The sequence below is a fragment of the Peromyscus californicus genome, unplaced genomic scaffold (genome assembly GCF_007827085.1).
Source record: "Peromyscus californicus insignis strain IS unplaced genomic scaffold, ASM782708v3 Scaffold_8__1_contigs__length_139910024, whole genome shotgun sequence".
Lineage (NCBI taxonomy): Eukaryota > Metazoa > Chordata > Mammalia > Rodentia > Cricetidae > Peromyscus > Peromyscus californicus.
The window spans coordinates 49,257,409-49,273,734 of NW_026294606.1; the positions used below are offsets into that span (position 1 = coordinate 49,257,409).

General features: G+C 44.8%; 1 protein-coding gene across 1 annotated transcript in view; it reads right to left on the bottom strand.

The window, feature by feature from the left end:
* Positions 1–283: 283 nt before the first annotated feature.
* Positions 284–16,326, bottom strand: part of Heatr1 (HEAT repeat containing 1) — a 48,949-nt gene continuing 32,906 nt past the window's right edge. The window contains exons 30-45 of the mRNA XM_052727208.1: positions 14,408–14,638; positions 13,652–13,778; positions 12,942–13,102; positions 9,717–9,763; positions 9,297–9,420; positions 8,504–8,644; positions 7,489–7,781; positions 6,693–6,843; positions 5,687–5,845; positions 5,401–5,535; positions 5,158–5,262; positions 4,905–5,073; positions 4,222–4,376; positions 3,535–3,693; positions 1,383–1,491; positions 284–589 (exon numbers count right to left, since the gene is read on the bottom strand). Coding sequence (XP_052583168.1) covers positions 501–589; positions 1,383–1,491; positions 3,535–3,693; positions 4,222–4,376; positions 4,905–5,073; positions 5,158–5,262; positions 5,401–5,535; positions 5,687–5,845; positions 6,693–6,843; positions 7,489–7,781; positions 8,504–8,644; positions 9,297–9,420; positions 9,717–9,763; positions 12,942–13,102; positions 13,652–13,778; positions 14,408–14,638 — 2,355 coding nt within the window. The 3' untranslated portion in view covers positions 284–500. The remainder of the gene's footprint in view (positions 590–1,382; positions 1,492–3,534; positions 3,694–4,221; positions 4,377–4,904; positions 5,074–5,157; positions 5,263–5,400; positions 5,536–5,686; positions 5,846–6,692; positions 6,844–7,488; positions 7,782–8,503; positions 8,645–9,296; positions 9,421–9,716; positions 9,764–12,941; positions 13,103–13,651; positions 13,779–14,407; positions 14,639–16,326) is intronic.

Genomic DNA, 16,326 nt, shown 5'->3' on the forward strand with positions numbered 1-16,326 from the left:
GAGACATGCACAGCCCCGAGTCAACTGTCAGTCCACCCCAAAAGAAAAGCAAGACCCCAAATAGCTGTCACCAGAAACCTTCTTGTTCAAAGTTGCCGCATGTGCCATCTTCTTGACCCAGAGCTCTACTGTGGGTGTAGTACTCACAATATGTATACCACACACGAGGTGCTGCAAGGAACAGCAAGACCTCGTGTTTCAGAGAAGCACTAGGCCTCAGGTACTGAAATTAAACACGCCGGTCTCATCCAGAACACCAGCCAGGACAAAGACAAACACCAGACAGTTTGTATAAAACACCGTCCCATTTACTCCTTAGCAACTCTGTACAAAGGGCAGGAGAGGCCACTGTGGGAGCCCACACAGGCAGGGATTCTGTAAACATTAAATATCGGCAGATGTGAAAGTACCAAAAGTAATATGGCACCACACCCCCATATAAACCACGAGAATAAATCTGAACTCTCAGCAGAGCACAGGCAGTGGGTACGCTTTCGGCTTTAGAAGTAGCTCTGCAGCGGCTCCCCCAGCACGGCCTCCAGTTGCTGGATGGTCTTCTGGCACTGATGCTCCACTTCTTCACATTCATCTAACAACAAAAACCAGGATTAGAAGAGGGCCTGCCAGCAGTCCTGCCTAACTGCCACTGTTCCATCAGGGCACAGGAAGCACCCAGCAGGCTGTGACCTGAGGTGCTCCCCCACTGACCCCCACTCCTCACAGACATGTTCTTGTTCTTGGCTGCTGAAGAGGCCCAAGAAACAAAGGGGCACACATTCAAATCCAAGCTCCAGAGGGACCTCTCTTCCAGGAATCTCTCCCTGGTTAGACACCAGACATCAAAGGGTGTGCTTCTGGCCAGACGCACAGCCAGTAGATACAGAAGTACCTCTTCTTCCTCACCATCCCCAATTAATATGAAGGGCATTGGGTGGTATGATATAAAGGCATGTCAATGAAGAGGTGTATTGTTTAAACCAGCCCCACCCTGCCACTTAGTGCTATTATCAATGTCTTAAAGCTTTCTGAGTTTCCAGTTTCTTAGATTCTTATAAAGAGGGACAGTGTGACTCACTGTAAGATTATGTCAACACTTAACACTGAGTACCAAAAGTATAGCTCATCATTCCAGTGGACAACTGATTATGTCCTTAATGGCACAGAAATGACTCCTGTGAATACCTGAAGTTATTTCATAAACAATACTGTGGCCATATGAGCAGCACAAACACAGGGTAGATACCAGTAATACACTGCAGGCTGCTCTCAGTGACAGTGAGGTGACAGCTTCCTGACCTGTGCCCCAGGCACAGTAGAGAGGACAAAACAAACAAGCCTGTGGCCACGGGATCTGCATCATTGTTTACTAGCTTCAGACTTACCTTCCATCAACTCTGCTAGAAAAGGAATGGACTCTGGAAGCAGAACAATGTAATTCTCTCTCAGCTTTTCAGCCACTGCTAAGACAGTAATCAAGGCTGCAAACCGCACCTGGAAGGAACAGGCATCAAGAATGAGAATGTCTCATCTGTCCCTCGCTGCTGTTGGAGACGGCGCTCTTTATACTGCGTGTATTCACATCCTCACTGTGATCACTCAGTGTAGACCATCGAGCCAAAGGGAGCTACTCAGAATAAGGGTAATCTACTTATCAGTGGTTTTCCAACTGTGTTTTAGCACCGCAGCACTTTAAAATGTGAAAAAAATTATTGTTTTTTCCTTTACAACCACAACAAAAAAGCAAGAGCCGGTAAGATGGCTCAGTGGGTAAAGGGGACTGCCACCAAGGCTGGTGGTGGCTTGCGTTCATTCCTCAGGACCACATACGGGGAAGGAGAGAAATGACTCTTGCAAGTTGGCCTCTGACCTCCACACATGCATGATGGCATAATGTAAAACATAAACATAAAGCAAAACAACCCCAAAACAAAACAACAACAACACAAAAGCCACACATGCAAACTTAAGGGAGTCACAAACTGTAACTAAACTGGAGGTTGGTTGTTGGGTTGCCAGAGAAGGTACCAACCTGGTGATGGAGTGCCTCGGCCGTCTCTGGCAGCCCCTGTATGGCCAAGACACCCAGGGCTAGTCTCACTTCAGCACTCAATAAAAGCTTGGATGTTCCTCTCCACATACCCTGTCTTTCATGAGCAATGCAAGCAGCTATAAAGTATTGACGGCAAGCCACTAAAACAAAACAGTCCCCTTTCTAATGTGGAATAATTTTCGTAATTAATTATATTTAATCAAGATTTCCTTAATATGCAATCCAAATAAAATACTAAAATAAATTTGTTTCTGCAACTATGTAAGAACCTATAATAGATAGCTTTACTGTTCTCAACTCCTAATAAATGTAATCAGTTTGAATAAATCCTACTAAAAGTCTGCTTTGGGCTCTTTATCCAGTGAGATTCTCCTAAGATAGTTTGTGAGATGGTGATTTATTAATAAAACTGCTAAGAAATTCCAAGGAAGGAATGTTAACGTCACTTAACGTACCATGGCACTTATTTCTGCTCTAACAGAAGGAGTGTTCTGTGCACACACCACAATTACTTAACTCAGGGCACAACGACATTAAAAAATAAGAATGACTTGGAGTTTTTACTAGTTGAGACTCAGAGGTATTTAGAAAAAGTATTTTAATGCTTATGCCTACTATGCCCAGGGGGTTGGGAAATAGAGCTATTTATAAAGAACCTGCAGAAGAAATAAGGAGTTCTTTATTGGATATGTGTGTGTGGTGGGTGCCATGTACACTGTATGCACATGCATCTGAAGGCCAGGGGCCAACTTCAAGTATTGTTCCTCAGGGGCCACCACCTTAATTTTTCAGCAAGTCTCTCATTTTTACATGGATACACACCAGATACTCCCAGATACACACCAGCATGCTGGCTTTTTATGTGGGTTCTGGAGATCAAACTTCATCGACTAGGCTATCTTCCCCAGCCCAAGAATTCTATTATACTGCTGTGGGATGTTCTGTATGCTCTGAATGTGTTGCTCTGATTGGTTAATAAAGTACTGATTGGCCAGTAGCCAGGCAGGAAGTATAGGCGGGACAAAGAGAGAGGAATTCTGGGAAGTGGAAGGCTGAGTCAGGAGACACTGCCAGCCGCCGCCATGAGAAACAAGATGCAAGATACCGGTAAGCCATGAGCCACGTGGCAAGGTATAGATTTATAGAAATGGGTTAATTTAAGATATAAGAACTAGACAGCAAGAAGCCTGCCACGGCCATACAGTTTATAAGTAATATAAGTCTCTGTGTGTTTACTTGGATGCAGGACTGGCGGGTGAGAGAGATTTGTCCTGACCATGGGCCAGGCATGACCAGGAAAACTTCAGCTATATTATATAGTAGATCAGACCTCTAGGAATGAGGCCTAGGGCCAGGCTCTCCCTACCAGTGCCCAGGGACTGGTGTCCATGACTATAAGTAGGCATTTAGACCATGCCCAGGGGTAGGGGTGGGGGGATGCAGGGATGCAGCTTTAGCTTCAGAGACTGACCCACAGCACTCACCTTAGGGGAGGAGTCTCTTGTTTTCAGCAGAATCTGGTAGTTTAGGGGTTTCCACATGGAGTCGTCTGCCATGGCCACAGAGAACTGTGCGATGCAGGGTACTAGGTGCTTTGTCACCCGTTCCTGGAACCGCTCTTCTCCTCCAAGCCTGTTTTCCAGCTGGGAAGAGACCCGCTGGGTGTCAGCAATAGGTCATTTTCCTTATGCCTGAACCCACCCGCAGTGTGTGTTTTACCACCTTTCATAACATTAGCAGGCTCAAAAAGTAGGTTCCCCCCACCCTAATCTTGTCTCTAGGGCCACTTTCTTCCCCTGGAGCTCAAATAGCTGCAAAGGTCCTTCATAAAGCGCTCCCTCCAGAAGACTCGGGAGGGGTACTTTCTTGTGGGGGCAGCTATGCCCAGTGAGGCTCAGTTGACAGTCACCACACCTTTTCAATGGGTAAACTGACAATGAGATTGGATTTCGTTCCTTTTCAAAAGCTCCCAAGTAAAACTCAGTGAACACCAAAATGAAGACAAGTTACACTGTGAAAAATCTGTTTTTGAATAACATTTTCATAAAGGATCCCTCCTCTAAAAACACCTTATAAAAAAGTCCTGCAAGTTACCATACAACCGCAGCACACATACAACCGCAAAGCCGATCCAGGCAGCCTCAGTGACCAAAGACTGTCCAGTGGGTTACCTGATCCACCAGTGGCATCATCAAGGCTTCTGCTCTCTCTTTACTCATGAAATTCTGGGTGTCAAAAAGGAAGATCTTGTATAAGCAGTTCAAGATAAACTCCAACAACAAGCAGCACTTTTCCGGGTCCTGTTCGGAGTCAAAAAACGCTTCATCTGTATGTAGGGAAAGAGTACAAGTGGCAAACTGCTCAGTTCCTGGTGTCTACAGACACTACCACACTTACAACCAGAAGAGACTGTGGGGATGACCTCCAAGCTGTGAAAGGGGGGACTCCAAACAATGCCTTTCAGAGGCGGGGCTCTCCTTCAGAGTGAAGGCTGTGATGCTTAGTTGGGCAAGTTCAGTCACTGCAGCTGCTTAGCAACAGAGGATAAACCAATCCAACCCAGGGATGGACCCCACGATCTCACCTGGATCAGGGAAGCACTCTACCAATGGACTGTCTCCAGCCTCCAATTTACTATTACAAAGTTATTGCCAATAAAGACTAATAATGCCCATTTTATACTTTCTCTGTGTCAACTGATTATTGTTTGTTCTAACATAAGAGAAAATATAGTAAAGTAAAAATTCACCATCCTTAGCAGAAAAGCCAAGGAACATGAGAGTCTTTTATGAGCTCCAGGTCTCGTGCTAACTGCTGTGTTAGACAGGTGGACTAGCCTAAAGGAGCTACCAACCTGTTTTGGAGATGTTTACTTGGTTCAAGGTGTCTGCAAAAGGTTTCACCAAGTGGCCAGCAAACAGAGTGAAAAGGCCTTTCAACTTCTCAGCAATGCAGTTGGCCAGGTTGTAAAATGTCAGCAGCCTGTCCCTCGGGGCATCTTCTGTCTTGGCCCAGTCATACAGCTACAACCAGGAGAGAACAGTGAGAGAACATCTACTCAGCCTGCCGCTTACAGTAAGCAGGAGATGCAGGGAAGAAGACCTCACCTTGAAGAAGAGAGGCCTGAATGTGACCTCAGAGAGCTTCACCACCATGGCCACCAGACAGTCAATGATCCAGCTTTCCGTTTTCCCAACTTCCTCCAGATCATCCTGAAAGTGAAGGAACTAATTAGACAGCATGGACTCAGTGCTCTGGCGAGGACAAATGCTGCACGGCTAATTTGGATCTGGCTCTTGCACAGACAGGGAGATGACAGTTTTAGGGCGTGGGGGTGGGGACCAGCTCACCTCTGAGTGCTGTGCCCGGAAGTCCAGGGCTTCCAGGAAAAAGGTGGTCAGCTCAGATTGGTGAGACAAGAGCTCTTCCTTCTTCATCACCCCAATGTGCTCTTGCAAGATGCTCATAAATGGGCCCATGTGATTCTACCATGAATGCAGCAGAGAATGTAAGTTTGATTTGTCTTAGAGCTCAATGCATCCTCACAGGAAGTGAATACTATGCTCCCAGAAGAGAACATTCTACATTTCAGTACCACCTTCCCTCTCCAAAATCTAACAGTCAACATGACCTCACCTTCCAGTTCTTCCGGATCTGCTTGAAAGTCTTGCTAATGGCTGGCAGCAGGACTCGAGGTGAGAGCCTAGTGGCTAGGGTCTTTTTAAGAGCTGTCAGGCGGATGTTAGCCTGTGAGGCAGAACCCATTCCGCTAGTGACTTTCTCTAGGTGAATCACCTACAGGAATGTGAAAAACAGGGACTGAGGGCACTGGACTGTGCTGACAACCACACCCACAGAAAGGCTTGGGGATGGCACACAGCCAGCGCAAATGCCAGAGCAGAGAATTCTTTTAAAGTAAACTGACTATGTGCAGAGAAAACTAGGTAGATGCTTCTCCTAACTGGAAGGTAAACAAGCATCGAAGCACAAAGGGCCCTCAGCTGATGGTTTTCCTACAACTCAGGTTCTTCCTCACTAAAAACAGCCGAGGATGATTCCAGCGGCCTAGCTCCCTTGCAAGAGACAGCGACTTTGAGCCCCAAGTGTAGTCACGTCAAGACTCAGATTCACAAATGGCAACTGATCACACATCAGAACACTAATAACCCTGTCAATGAATGGCTGACACTCATGGGTATTTTCAATCAAAATGCCAACCTGCCTACAGTGTGCTGACAGGCAACCAAGCACTCCACCTATAGAGGAGGAGTCCACTATATGAAACACCTCACAGTTAAGAGAGCTTGCTCATCAAAACCACAGCATACTGGTTAACAACAGGAACAGTAGGCAACTCTACCTGCCCATTCCCAAAGATCTGAGGTAAATGAGGCAATACATTTTATACTACTGAAAAACAGAGCCACCTACTAAAAAGTGATCCTTGCCTGTTAGTCCATGATGAAGCAAAAGAGAGAATAAAAAAAAAAGATACATGTCAACAAAGAGAAACACCTCTTTTGGGAAAAGAATCCTGTCTGTCAAACAGTAATGAATAAAGAACCAATAATAAAAGGATTGAATGCGTAAAACTGTTTCCCTTGCCACCCTGGGTAGCATATTATAGTTGGCCAAAGCCTACCTGGGTCAAAAGCCCTTCCAGGTAGGGGCTGATGAAGTGTGGGAGGTTCTCAACAACTCTGTGCAGGGCAGCCAGGGCACTGAGCAGGCAGACCTCATTGTGGACCAACTCACTGGTGCTCTTCATGGCTGTCAGCAGCGATGGCATCAGGCTGGCAAGAAGGGACATGTGCATTAGAGCAGCGTTAACCTCAGACACACAGTGAAGAAGGGAACTGGGGATATGAAGAAAAGCCCTCAGCCTGCTGTGCTTGCTACAACACTAACCCACAACATGCAGAATACTGCTTACACACTTTACACTACTCGGTACAAGAAATTCTGGGTGCCAACAGTGCCGACACATTGGTAACTATTGGGGAATGTTTCTCAATCCTGGAACATGTGCTGGGTGTCAAGACTGTACACAAAGCATGGCAAGGCCTATAAAGGGAACCTTGAGGGGTGGGTAGGGATGCCCCTGCCTTACAGATGGCAGAGCTTTAAGATAAGCAACCTGCCACAGCTGCACAGAGCCAAAAGCAGAGTCAGGAGCATTGAGCTTCCTTCTGTGGCAGCAAAAGGCTGCTCTGGCCATGCTTCTCAACAGGGAATGACACCACTGCACCCTAAGCACATTGATTCCACAAAGGAAGAACATCACCAAGTAATGTGTCTGAAGGTCACAACACTGTCCAGTGAGAAGAGGAGATCAATTCTTTCACAAGTTTCCTTTCATGTACTTTCTATTCAAGAAGCCAAAGAGTCCGCAAGGTATTTCCCCCTTTTTTGCTGTAGTGGTTCCTGTTCCAAGGTACCTGGGAAGCTGAGGGATGGCCAGCGCTTCCAAAGTGGAGGTCACCTCTGCTATGCATAGCAGGGCGCTTCCCAGGACGTTTTTCTCCTCTTTTTTCTCTGGTGCTATCAGCCTTACTGCAGCACTCAGAACTGGTATGAAAGTCTCTCGGTTCCCTGCTCCAAAGTTTTTGCATAGGAGCTTTAGGGTGTATAGTGCTGTCTGTCTGTTAATCGCTTGTTCGTCTTCTGCCTCCTTTTTCTTATGCTGCACAATGGCCAGAAGGACCGGAACCAGTTTTAGAAAGCGGTGAACCTGAAGAGGCAGTCAAAATGACCAATAATCAGAGCCACAAGGAGGGCCAGTCTCCTCTCCCATCTTCCCTGCCTGGGTCTGTGTGATCTGGTCGAAATCCAGACCCAAGTCCCAAGCCACACAACCACAATCAGGCAACTGTTCCTCCCTAATCCCCAGTGTAGTGAGTGACATTAGCTAGGACCCTGATCATGTTAAACAGGTGTTCTACCACGGAGCTACATCCCCAGCCCTCTTTTTGTTTGACTTCTGAGACAGGGTCTCCCTAAGCTGCCCAGACTGACCTGAACTCGCTATGCAGTCTGGACAGGGGCTGAACCTGAGAGCCTCTTGTCTTGGTCTCCAAGGGTCACCCGCATAGTTCCATCTACCTTCCTTACTGCTAAGCAAATGCATATGCTGTCTGACCTACTTCTGCTCCAAACACAGCATCCCAGTGAGGAAAGATCAAAATATACTAATGGCTGCATGGTCCACAGCAAGCCGAAGTGCATTCAGCTGAATTCCACCCCCTGACCTTAACACATCTACAGCATGAGAACGAACAACACATGTCTCTCTCACACATACACACACAGTATGCTAACTCAGATAGTAATATCCTTCCATGTTAAATGGTGTACTTGAGAACTGTTGGGGAGCTAAACGCAGCTCTGTAACAAGCGGGGGGGGGGGGGGGGGGGGGGGGGGGGAATTGGGTTTGCAAAAGGGTCTTCACTTACCATTTTCTTCTTCCAGAATGTGTTGTGCTGTAGCTTGTTATTCAAAAGATCCAGAGCTTTCCTACGAACAGATGGCAGGGGGTTGCCCACCAGGCCCCTAATCACAGAGATGAATGTTTCTGTAGGCAGCAAAGCATTGACCTACAGAGAAAGGAACATTTAACACAAAAGGGGAAAAGAGAAAATCAACTCTGTCATAATGAGTTCTTATTATTTAGACAGAAAGTATACCTATGTAGCCCAGGCTGGCCTTGAACCCAGATTTGACTGCTGGGATGATAGGCATATACCACAAATCACAATGTCCAACTCAGACTCTTGTTTATTATAAGCCCTGTGGTACCAGACATTTTCATACATGCTTTCTTATATAATTCTTATAACAGCTTTCAAGTAGTTGTTATTAGTCACAAAACGAAAAACCCAACACTAAAAGGAAGTACACTACTCCAAGTCATGCCCTAACTTCAAGGTCAGTCATTTATCTATTACACCTAAGTGGCCTTTTTATATTATCCCACTTCAATGAAGCAGAGCATTATATATACATAATCAACTCTTCATCAGATATACTGAGGCACAGCTTCCTATCACTGGTAGGGAAACACTGTTTTTCACACAGGTTTGTTTCTAGACATTAAGAGATTCCAATGAGAAAAACTTGAGCTTTCTCACATCAAGGAAAGATACTGCTCTAAGTGTACTGTTAAAGTGGAAGTTTAAGCTAAATAATTCTACAGTGACATGAAACTAGTAACTAACGTGGTAACTACAAGGGAAAGTGAAAGCCTACCTTATCCAGCATGTCGTAAGCTTTGCTGAGCAGAGCTCGCCAAAACTTCACCGTCAGTTTGTCTGCATTCTTCTCCATGGACTGTGCTACTGTGTTGATGTAGCCGAGGACTGTTTCTAGCAACCTAAAACAGAGGCACACTCAGAAAAGGCAACTTAGTATTTCAGAATTACTCCAGGAGGAAAAGGAGAAGCAAGATTATCACTCTACTTGTGGGTTATCTAGAGGATAACCAGTCCAGGGAATCATCACTCTGGCTTGGAGCAAAGTATTCAGGGCAAAGAATGTCTTAAGCAAGAATGAGAAAGCCCAGGTGCAAATCGACAGTAAACGTGGACAGACTGTGTGTATCTGTTACGTTCTTCCAGTTCCTCTGCAAGTTTAATTATTCCCAAAAAAGTCAAAAAGGAACCGACATACCTCTCTTCAAGGCCGTGCAGGACCTTAGGACCACCACTTTCAACCACCTACGGATGAAAGAAGCTCATGAGGACAGTATGGATGCTGAAGTCATTTGATGTAGGTTAAAGAAACAGACTATTCCCCCAATCCTGCCCCGGAAACTCCTCTCATATTACAGGTTAATCAGGTTCAGACCACCCTCACTGGCTGCAGCCACTTAACTAGGCTTGCAGTACCTGTAAAGCACAGCGAGACTCAGAAAAGCACAGCAGTGAGCAATGCTTCTGTTGTGAAAGTCTGACCCTGGGGGCTCAGTCATGGAAACTGCTGTGGTCCACCATGTAACTGCTTCCTGGCCTACCCTTCCTGTATCCCAGACCACCAAAGACAGCCCGAATCTGCCATTAAGTTTCTAAACTGGCTGGGCAGCGGCAGCTCACGCCTTTAATCCCAGCATTCTCCAGGCCAGCCTAGTTTACACCACAAGTTCCAGGACAGCCAAGGCTATACAGAGAAACCCTGTCTCAAATAAACAAACAAAAACAACAACAAAAAAACCCAAAACCAACCAACCAACCAACCAACTAAACAAACAAACAAAACCCAACCCTCCCCCTCAAAAAAAACCCCAAACCAAACCAAAAGTTTCTCAACAGTACATACATCAGATTATTAATACCAGTGCATGGAAACCTATCTTGTACATATTGTTCCTCTATAAATATACTTGACCACTTCCCTTGATTGTTAGACAGTTAATTCATGTCCAGTTTTTGTTTTTCCTCTCATAGACTGAGTATCACCCCTTACCTAAAATGCTTGAGATGAGACCTGTTTCAATTTCAGATTGTTTTCATTTTGGAAAATTTGCATACAAATGATGCCCAGGAAGAGATACATGTCTAAACATGAAATTATCTTATTGCCTGAGGGTAATTTCATGCTGTATTTTTCATTTGCTTTTGTCTGGGTGGTGGCCTGACATATGAAGTCAGGGGTGTAATTTTCTATTTATGGTGTCAAGTATGTGGTTTCAAAAGTTTTGAATTTTGAAGCATTTCTACCAAGCTCAGATTAGGGATCATCTCCTGCACTAATAAAGCTTGAGAACATTTTTATAAATCTCCTTTTTGTTGTTGTTGTTTTTCAAGACAGGCTTTCTCTGTGTAGCTTTGAGAGCCTTTCCTGGAACTCACTCTGTAGCCCAGGCTGGCCTCGAACACACAGAGATCCGCCTGCCTCTGTCTCCCGAGTGCTGGGATTAAAGGTGTGCACCACCACCGCCCGGCTTTTTATAAATCTCTTAAGCATCTATCTGGGCAGGCTTACCTCCCCTCTTAGCAATCTGCTAAGCGGTTTCTAAAGTGGCTGTCTGTGCACATCACACTACCTACCGCTACACGTCTGGTCCCGTATCCTTGCATCTCTTGCTATGAACAGCTTTGCTGTTTCTGCCACTTCGATAGGCAGCAGGCAGCTTCTTATTTAGTCTCCATTTCTTGCTTTGCTCTCTAGGGCACTTGAGTTGTAGCAAGTACTAACTACCATTTGTGGTTCCTCTTCATCAAAACTATTCTTTGCCAGGGTTGTGATGGAAACAGATGTTGTTATCCACAAATGCACTAATCTAAGTCTGCAGCTTTCCTTCTACTTTGCTAATGGTGGCATTTTGTTGAATCAAAGTTGGAAAGAAAAATTATTTCTCCTTTGATCACAATATTGTTCTCCTTGATTTTCTTTTAAAAGTTCTAGGTGTTGTTTTTCACATCAAAGTTTTTACCATACCTAAAATTATTTGATGTACATGGTGTGAAAGCAGACTCATTTTTCCCCACAAATAGGAACAAACCATGCCAACATTAGTACTTGAACAGCTCTTTCTTTGTGGATTTGTAAACCGTCTGCTACTTTTCCTATTTACCTCCATGTAGGTGCTGTTTCTCGTCTCAGCTTGGTGGTCAGTTGCACTGACTCATCTGATTACTCTTTCTCTAACATTTTGCTAACATGTCCTCTGCACATCAAGATCATTTTTTAAGAAGTTAACTAGGGAAGTGCATTGAGCTTATGTTAATCTAGAGAACTAAAATCTTTGAACAGTGGGTTTTTAAAAAAATCAATTTATTTAATGTACATGTGCATATATTTACTCTCATGTATGCTACAGTGCATGTGTGGAGTCAGAGGACAGCTGGCAGGAATGGGTTCTCACCACTATGTGGGTTCCCAGGATCAAACTCAGGTCATCAGGCTTGGCAGGAGGGGTCTACCCACTGACCCATCTAGTCAGCTCAACAGTGGGTTGTGTCTTCATATGTATGAAGACTGTCTCTGTTTTTCAAGTATTCTTTTGTGCCCTTTAAGATTCTGGAAATTAGCTGGGTGGTAATGGCACAAGCCTTTAATCCCAGCACTCAGGAGGCAGAGACAGGCAGAGACAGGGAAGTTCTAGGACAGCCAGGGCTACACAGAAAAACCCTGTCTCAAAGAGAAAAAAAAGTCCTGGAAGTTCTCTCAGAATATTTGTCAACATTTCATTAGGTTGAATTTTCAGTACTTTATTTATGTTGTATTGCTTATCAAGTTTCTCCCTGAATTTAAACCAATGGTAACATTCTACGGCAGTGAGACAGGTGGCTGTTATCTTATGGAGATACCCTACCACACCATCTCTATCAGGAAGCTGCAGAACTCAGGGACAGGGCTAGGAGACTGTTGGTCCTCCTTCTTCCTGATTCTCACGCTCCATTTCTTTTCTTGCATAAAAGGGATGACAGAAGGCACCTTAGTTCCTGAATTTGGAGAGGCACCAACACTTTATCCACGACCATGTTATAAATCATAGCTTCCTGAGAAAGGGTCATGAGACGGCTGTGTTGTTCACCATCTCCCCTCAGAACCAGGCAGTTTATTCACTGGACCAGCAGACACTTGGTTTGTTAGCAGTCTGGGGCTGGCATGAATAATGCTATCCCCCATTTGCCTGGAAATACCTGGTGGTGTGCATCCTCACATGCTTCTGCTGAGTCTATACTGCTGAGAATGAAGTTACTGAGTCTCAACTCTGGTGGATAGTGCCCAACAGGTCTACATGGTGAAGTATACTGTTTTTTCATTATCTTTCTAGGCATGCCTCAGATTTCACAAGACATTTGCCAAGCTATTTTTTGCGAGTCTAAAATACCGTTCTTTGGCAAAAGCAAGATCACGTTTTAGCATAAACACACTTAAAGAACACATCACCTTTTTAAGGAAATGATTGGAAGCCAGGAGCTGGGCCATGAAGGACACTGACAGATATTTAAAATGCCGAAGTTGCTTGCTTGTGTGAGTGTCCACCTTAAAGATTGGTAACATTACGTCTTGTACTTCACTCTTACTAGATACTGTCTTGGGAGTGGCTTCTGAAAAACAGCAACAAAACAGATAACTTTATTCACCTACAATCATCTGTCCACTGAGCTTTCAGGTGTAGCATGGTGAGCGGGACGCCATCTCAGACACAACTATGCTCAGCTAGGACACCAGACTCTTCCTCCGCCTGAGCAGTGAGTGACAGGAGCCACAGCAGTGAGCCATGGGAGCGTATTGACGAAGGAAGCAGCCGCCCCACAGGCCTGAGAAGAGTGAGTCAAAGCAGAAAGTACAACAGAATGGGAAACGGAGACAATCAGACGGCACTCTAGCTCTGGGTGAGTTCCTGAGGGCTGAGGTCCACAGGCTGAAGGAGGACACCTCCACATGAAACACTGGTCTGAAGATGTGTATCTTAGAACTTCAGATAGAGCTAATAGGGCGTTAGAGGTACTGTGGTCAGGGGCCTCTGGTAGACCACTTAAAACCCATAGTTCTTGATCTTCTACGGACACACTCGGGTTCCAAGGACTGCCGCCTTCCTTCTGTTCCTCCTCAGCTCTCAGTTAGATGGTACCCAACACCTGACCCGTGATTACCTTCTTTTTCCTCTGGCAGCTTTTCTAGGTACTGGAGGAGATGCATCAAGCTCTGGACTTGATGCTGGACACTGAACTCACAACAGACTGAAATCCAGAACTCAGTATCTGCCTCTAAAATAGCATCCTGTTTGGAAAGAAAGGGAAAAGGTCACAAAAACTGCCTAACAAGTACATTAGTAGGCAGGCATACATACATTAAGGACACACCCAGAACACATCCTTCAGCAGTATGTGCTTTTCCCTCCAAGTTGTCACCAGATGAGAAAGGTATGAATTCCTTCAAAGACCTGCACAGGAACCCAGGACACCAGGAAGATATCAGAGGATGACTGATGTACAAGAACTGTTTGCCTCTTCCCAGGCCCGTCAGTTTGGGATCTATAAGCTCTGGCTCTTCCATATGGCTGGCCAGGCCCTCCCTTCACACAGTACCCCCACAGGCAGTTTCCAGAGGCCCTGTTTCAACACCCCACTCTGCTGGGCTTAAAACAGAACCAGAGCTGAGGCTCCAGACCCATTGCTTAGAAAAAGTCAAGGACCCTTAGAAGATGTTCTGTTGTTATTTAAAGATGTTCTGGGTCTACACATTCTGAAAGCTTAAAGAAAACCAGAAACTATCTTGAAAAAGCTTCTGGGCAAGCACCATCAAACAATGCATATTAGGCAGTGCTAGTTCCATACTGGACAATATCCCAAGGCCCACGTGACATCATCACCCCACTCCTTCTTTACCATCCCACCCAATATTCTGACCTTTTCTCCATAAGCAGCCACCAGCACTGTTTTAGTGACATACTGTTCAAAGAGCAGGGCGAGGAGAATCCACAGGTATTTTTCTGCACCTATCGTGTCGACAAGCTGGACAAGGATGGGCAGGCGCCTGTGCTCCGGCACGTGTGGAAGTGCATCCACAAATACACCAATGATTTTCACCACAATCTCTTCAACGTTTCTAGTGACTTCTATAGAGTCTCCAGTATCAGACTGCAAAAGACCAAGGAGGGACTTGAGTAAGCACAAATAACCTTCTTCAAAACCAGCTTGCAGAAGGACTAGGCCTCTCAATGAAAATTTAGTGAGTGTCTATCTTATCGCAGGTACTACTTGGTTCTGACAGAAATATAGCATAGGGTGCTGGCTTTGCCTCCCTGGAGTTATCATCTACCTGTACAAAACAAGATGCACACACAAAGGAGAGCAACAGGAGGCAGGAAATGACAGACAGCTGCACAAGCATCCTCATACAGGCAGAATCTAAGCAGCACAGCACAGAGAAGGCCAACAGCTCCCCACTGCTTCCAGAGCCAAGTTCAATTCCTTTGACTCTGGTACCCACAATCAAAACAAAGGGACTGAATGGGAGAATGAATTAAAGAACTGAAAGACTAACCCCAAGGCCCTCTAATTCTATCAACAAGTCCCTGCTAACTGCATTGCCCCTCTTCACTCACACAGCACATGCTCTTTCCCATGCTACAGATGGCTCTGTCATATTTCTATACAAACTGTGCCCTCCCTTTTATTGGTTCAAATCCTGTTTCTTATGAATTTTTCTGGTTATCTTAGACCATGTAGACATTTCCTTATTCTCAACTCTTTAGCCATTTACTTATTCCTTTGGTAACTAATGTACGTATACACACAGAAACACATTAGACCCTGCACATACCTATGGTGATATTTTATTTGTATTAAAATGTTATTTGTAGGTTAATAAATAAAGTTGCCCAGGGGTCAGAGCTATTAGCAAGCCATAGGAAAGCAGGGCAGTGGTGGTGTACTCTTGTAATCTCAGCACTTGGTAGGCAGAGCTGGGTAAGTCTCTGTGTGTTCAGGGATACAGCCATTATTGGATACACATGCCTTTAATCAATACCAATCATGGAAAACCTGGAGGCCTATACAGACAGGCTGTGAGGAGGCAGTCATGTGGTTGGGTTTACAACCAATGAGAAGGCAGAACAGGAACGCTATATAAAGACTTTAACACAGGGGTAGCTCTGGTTCGGAGAGGTAGGACCACCGCAGGAGGAAGGGTAAGGTTTTAGCTCTTAGCTCTGACCTCTTGGCTTTCTTCTTTGCATTGGTTCTGTGTTTCTTATTTAATAAGAAGGTTGGTTACATCTACACATGCCAATGTATTGAAGAAACACCAACCTAACACTAAGAATTAAAAGGAGATGGTGTGAATATATTTATCCCCAGAACAGTCAAAAGCACGACAAATGATATTAAGAAGTGAGAACAGATAACCACCTTTCTTTGCTTGAAGCTACTTTTCACTTCCCATATTGGTTTCCCACTGGTAAAGACAATGTTCTCTCTGAGTCTTGGCTCAGACCATGCTTAGAAAACCTGTGTTAAATTGCATGTTAATAAATTTGACATTGTAAAAAAAAAAAAAGCTGTAAAAGTTCCTTTCTCTTATTTTTTCTTTATTGTATTCTTGATCTAAAAAGTTCATTATCAAATTATGAAACAGTCAATATAAATGTACTCATCATGATGTCAAAACGCTCTCATGGCTACACTAGGGTAATTCAGTGGAACCAGATTTAACATATTTGATGGCAGTACCAGAAAATGTGGTTAATTTGTAAGCTCATTTACCGGCTTCACTACTGTAAAATTCAGGACACAGAAGAATCTGAGTGCTTCCAAATTGGCATTTA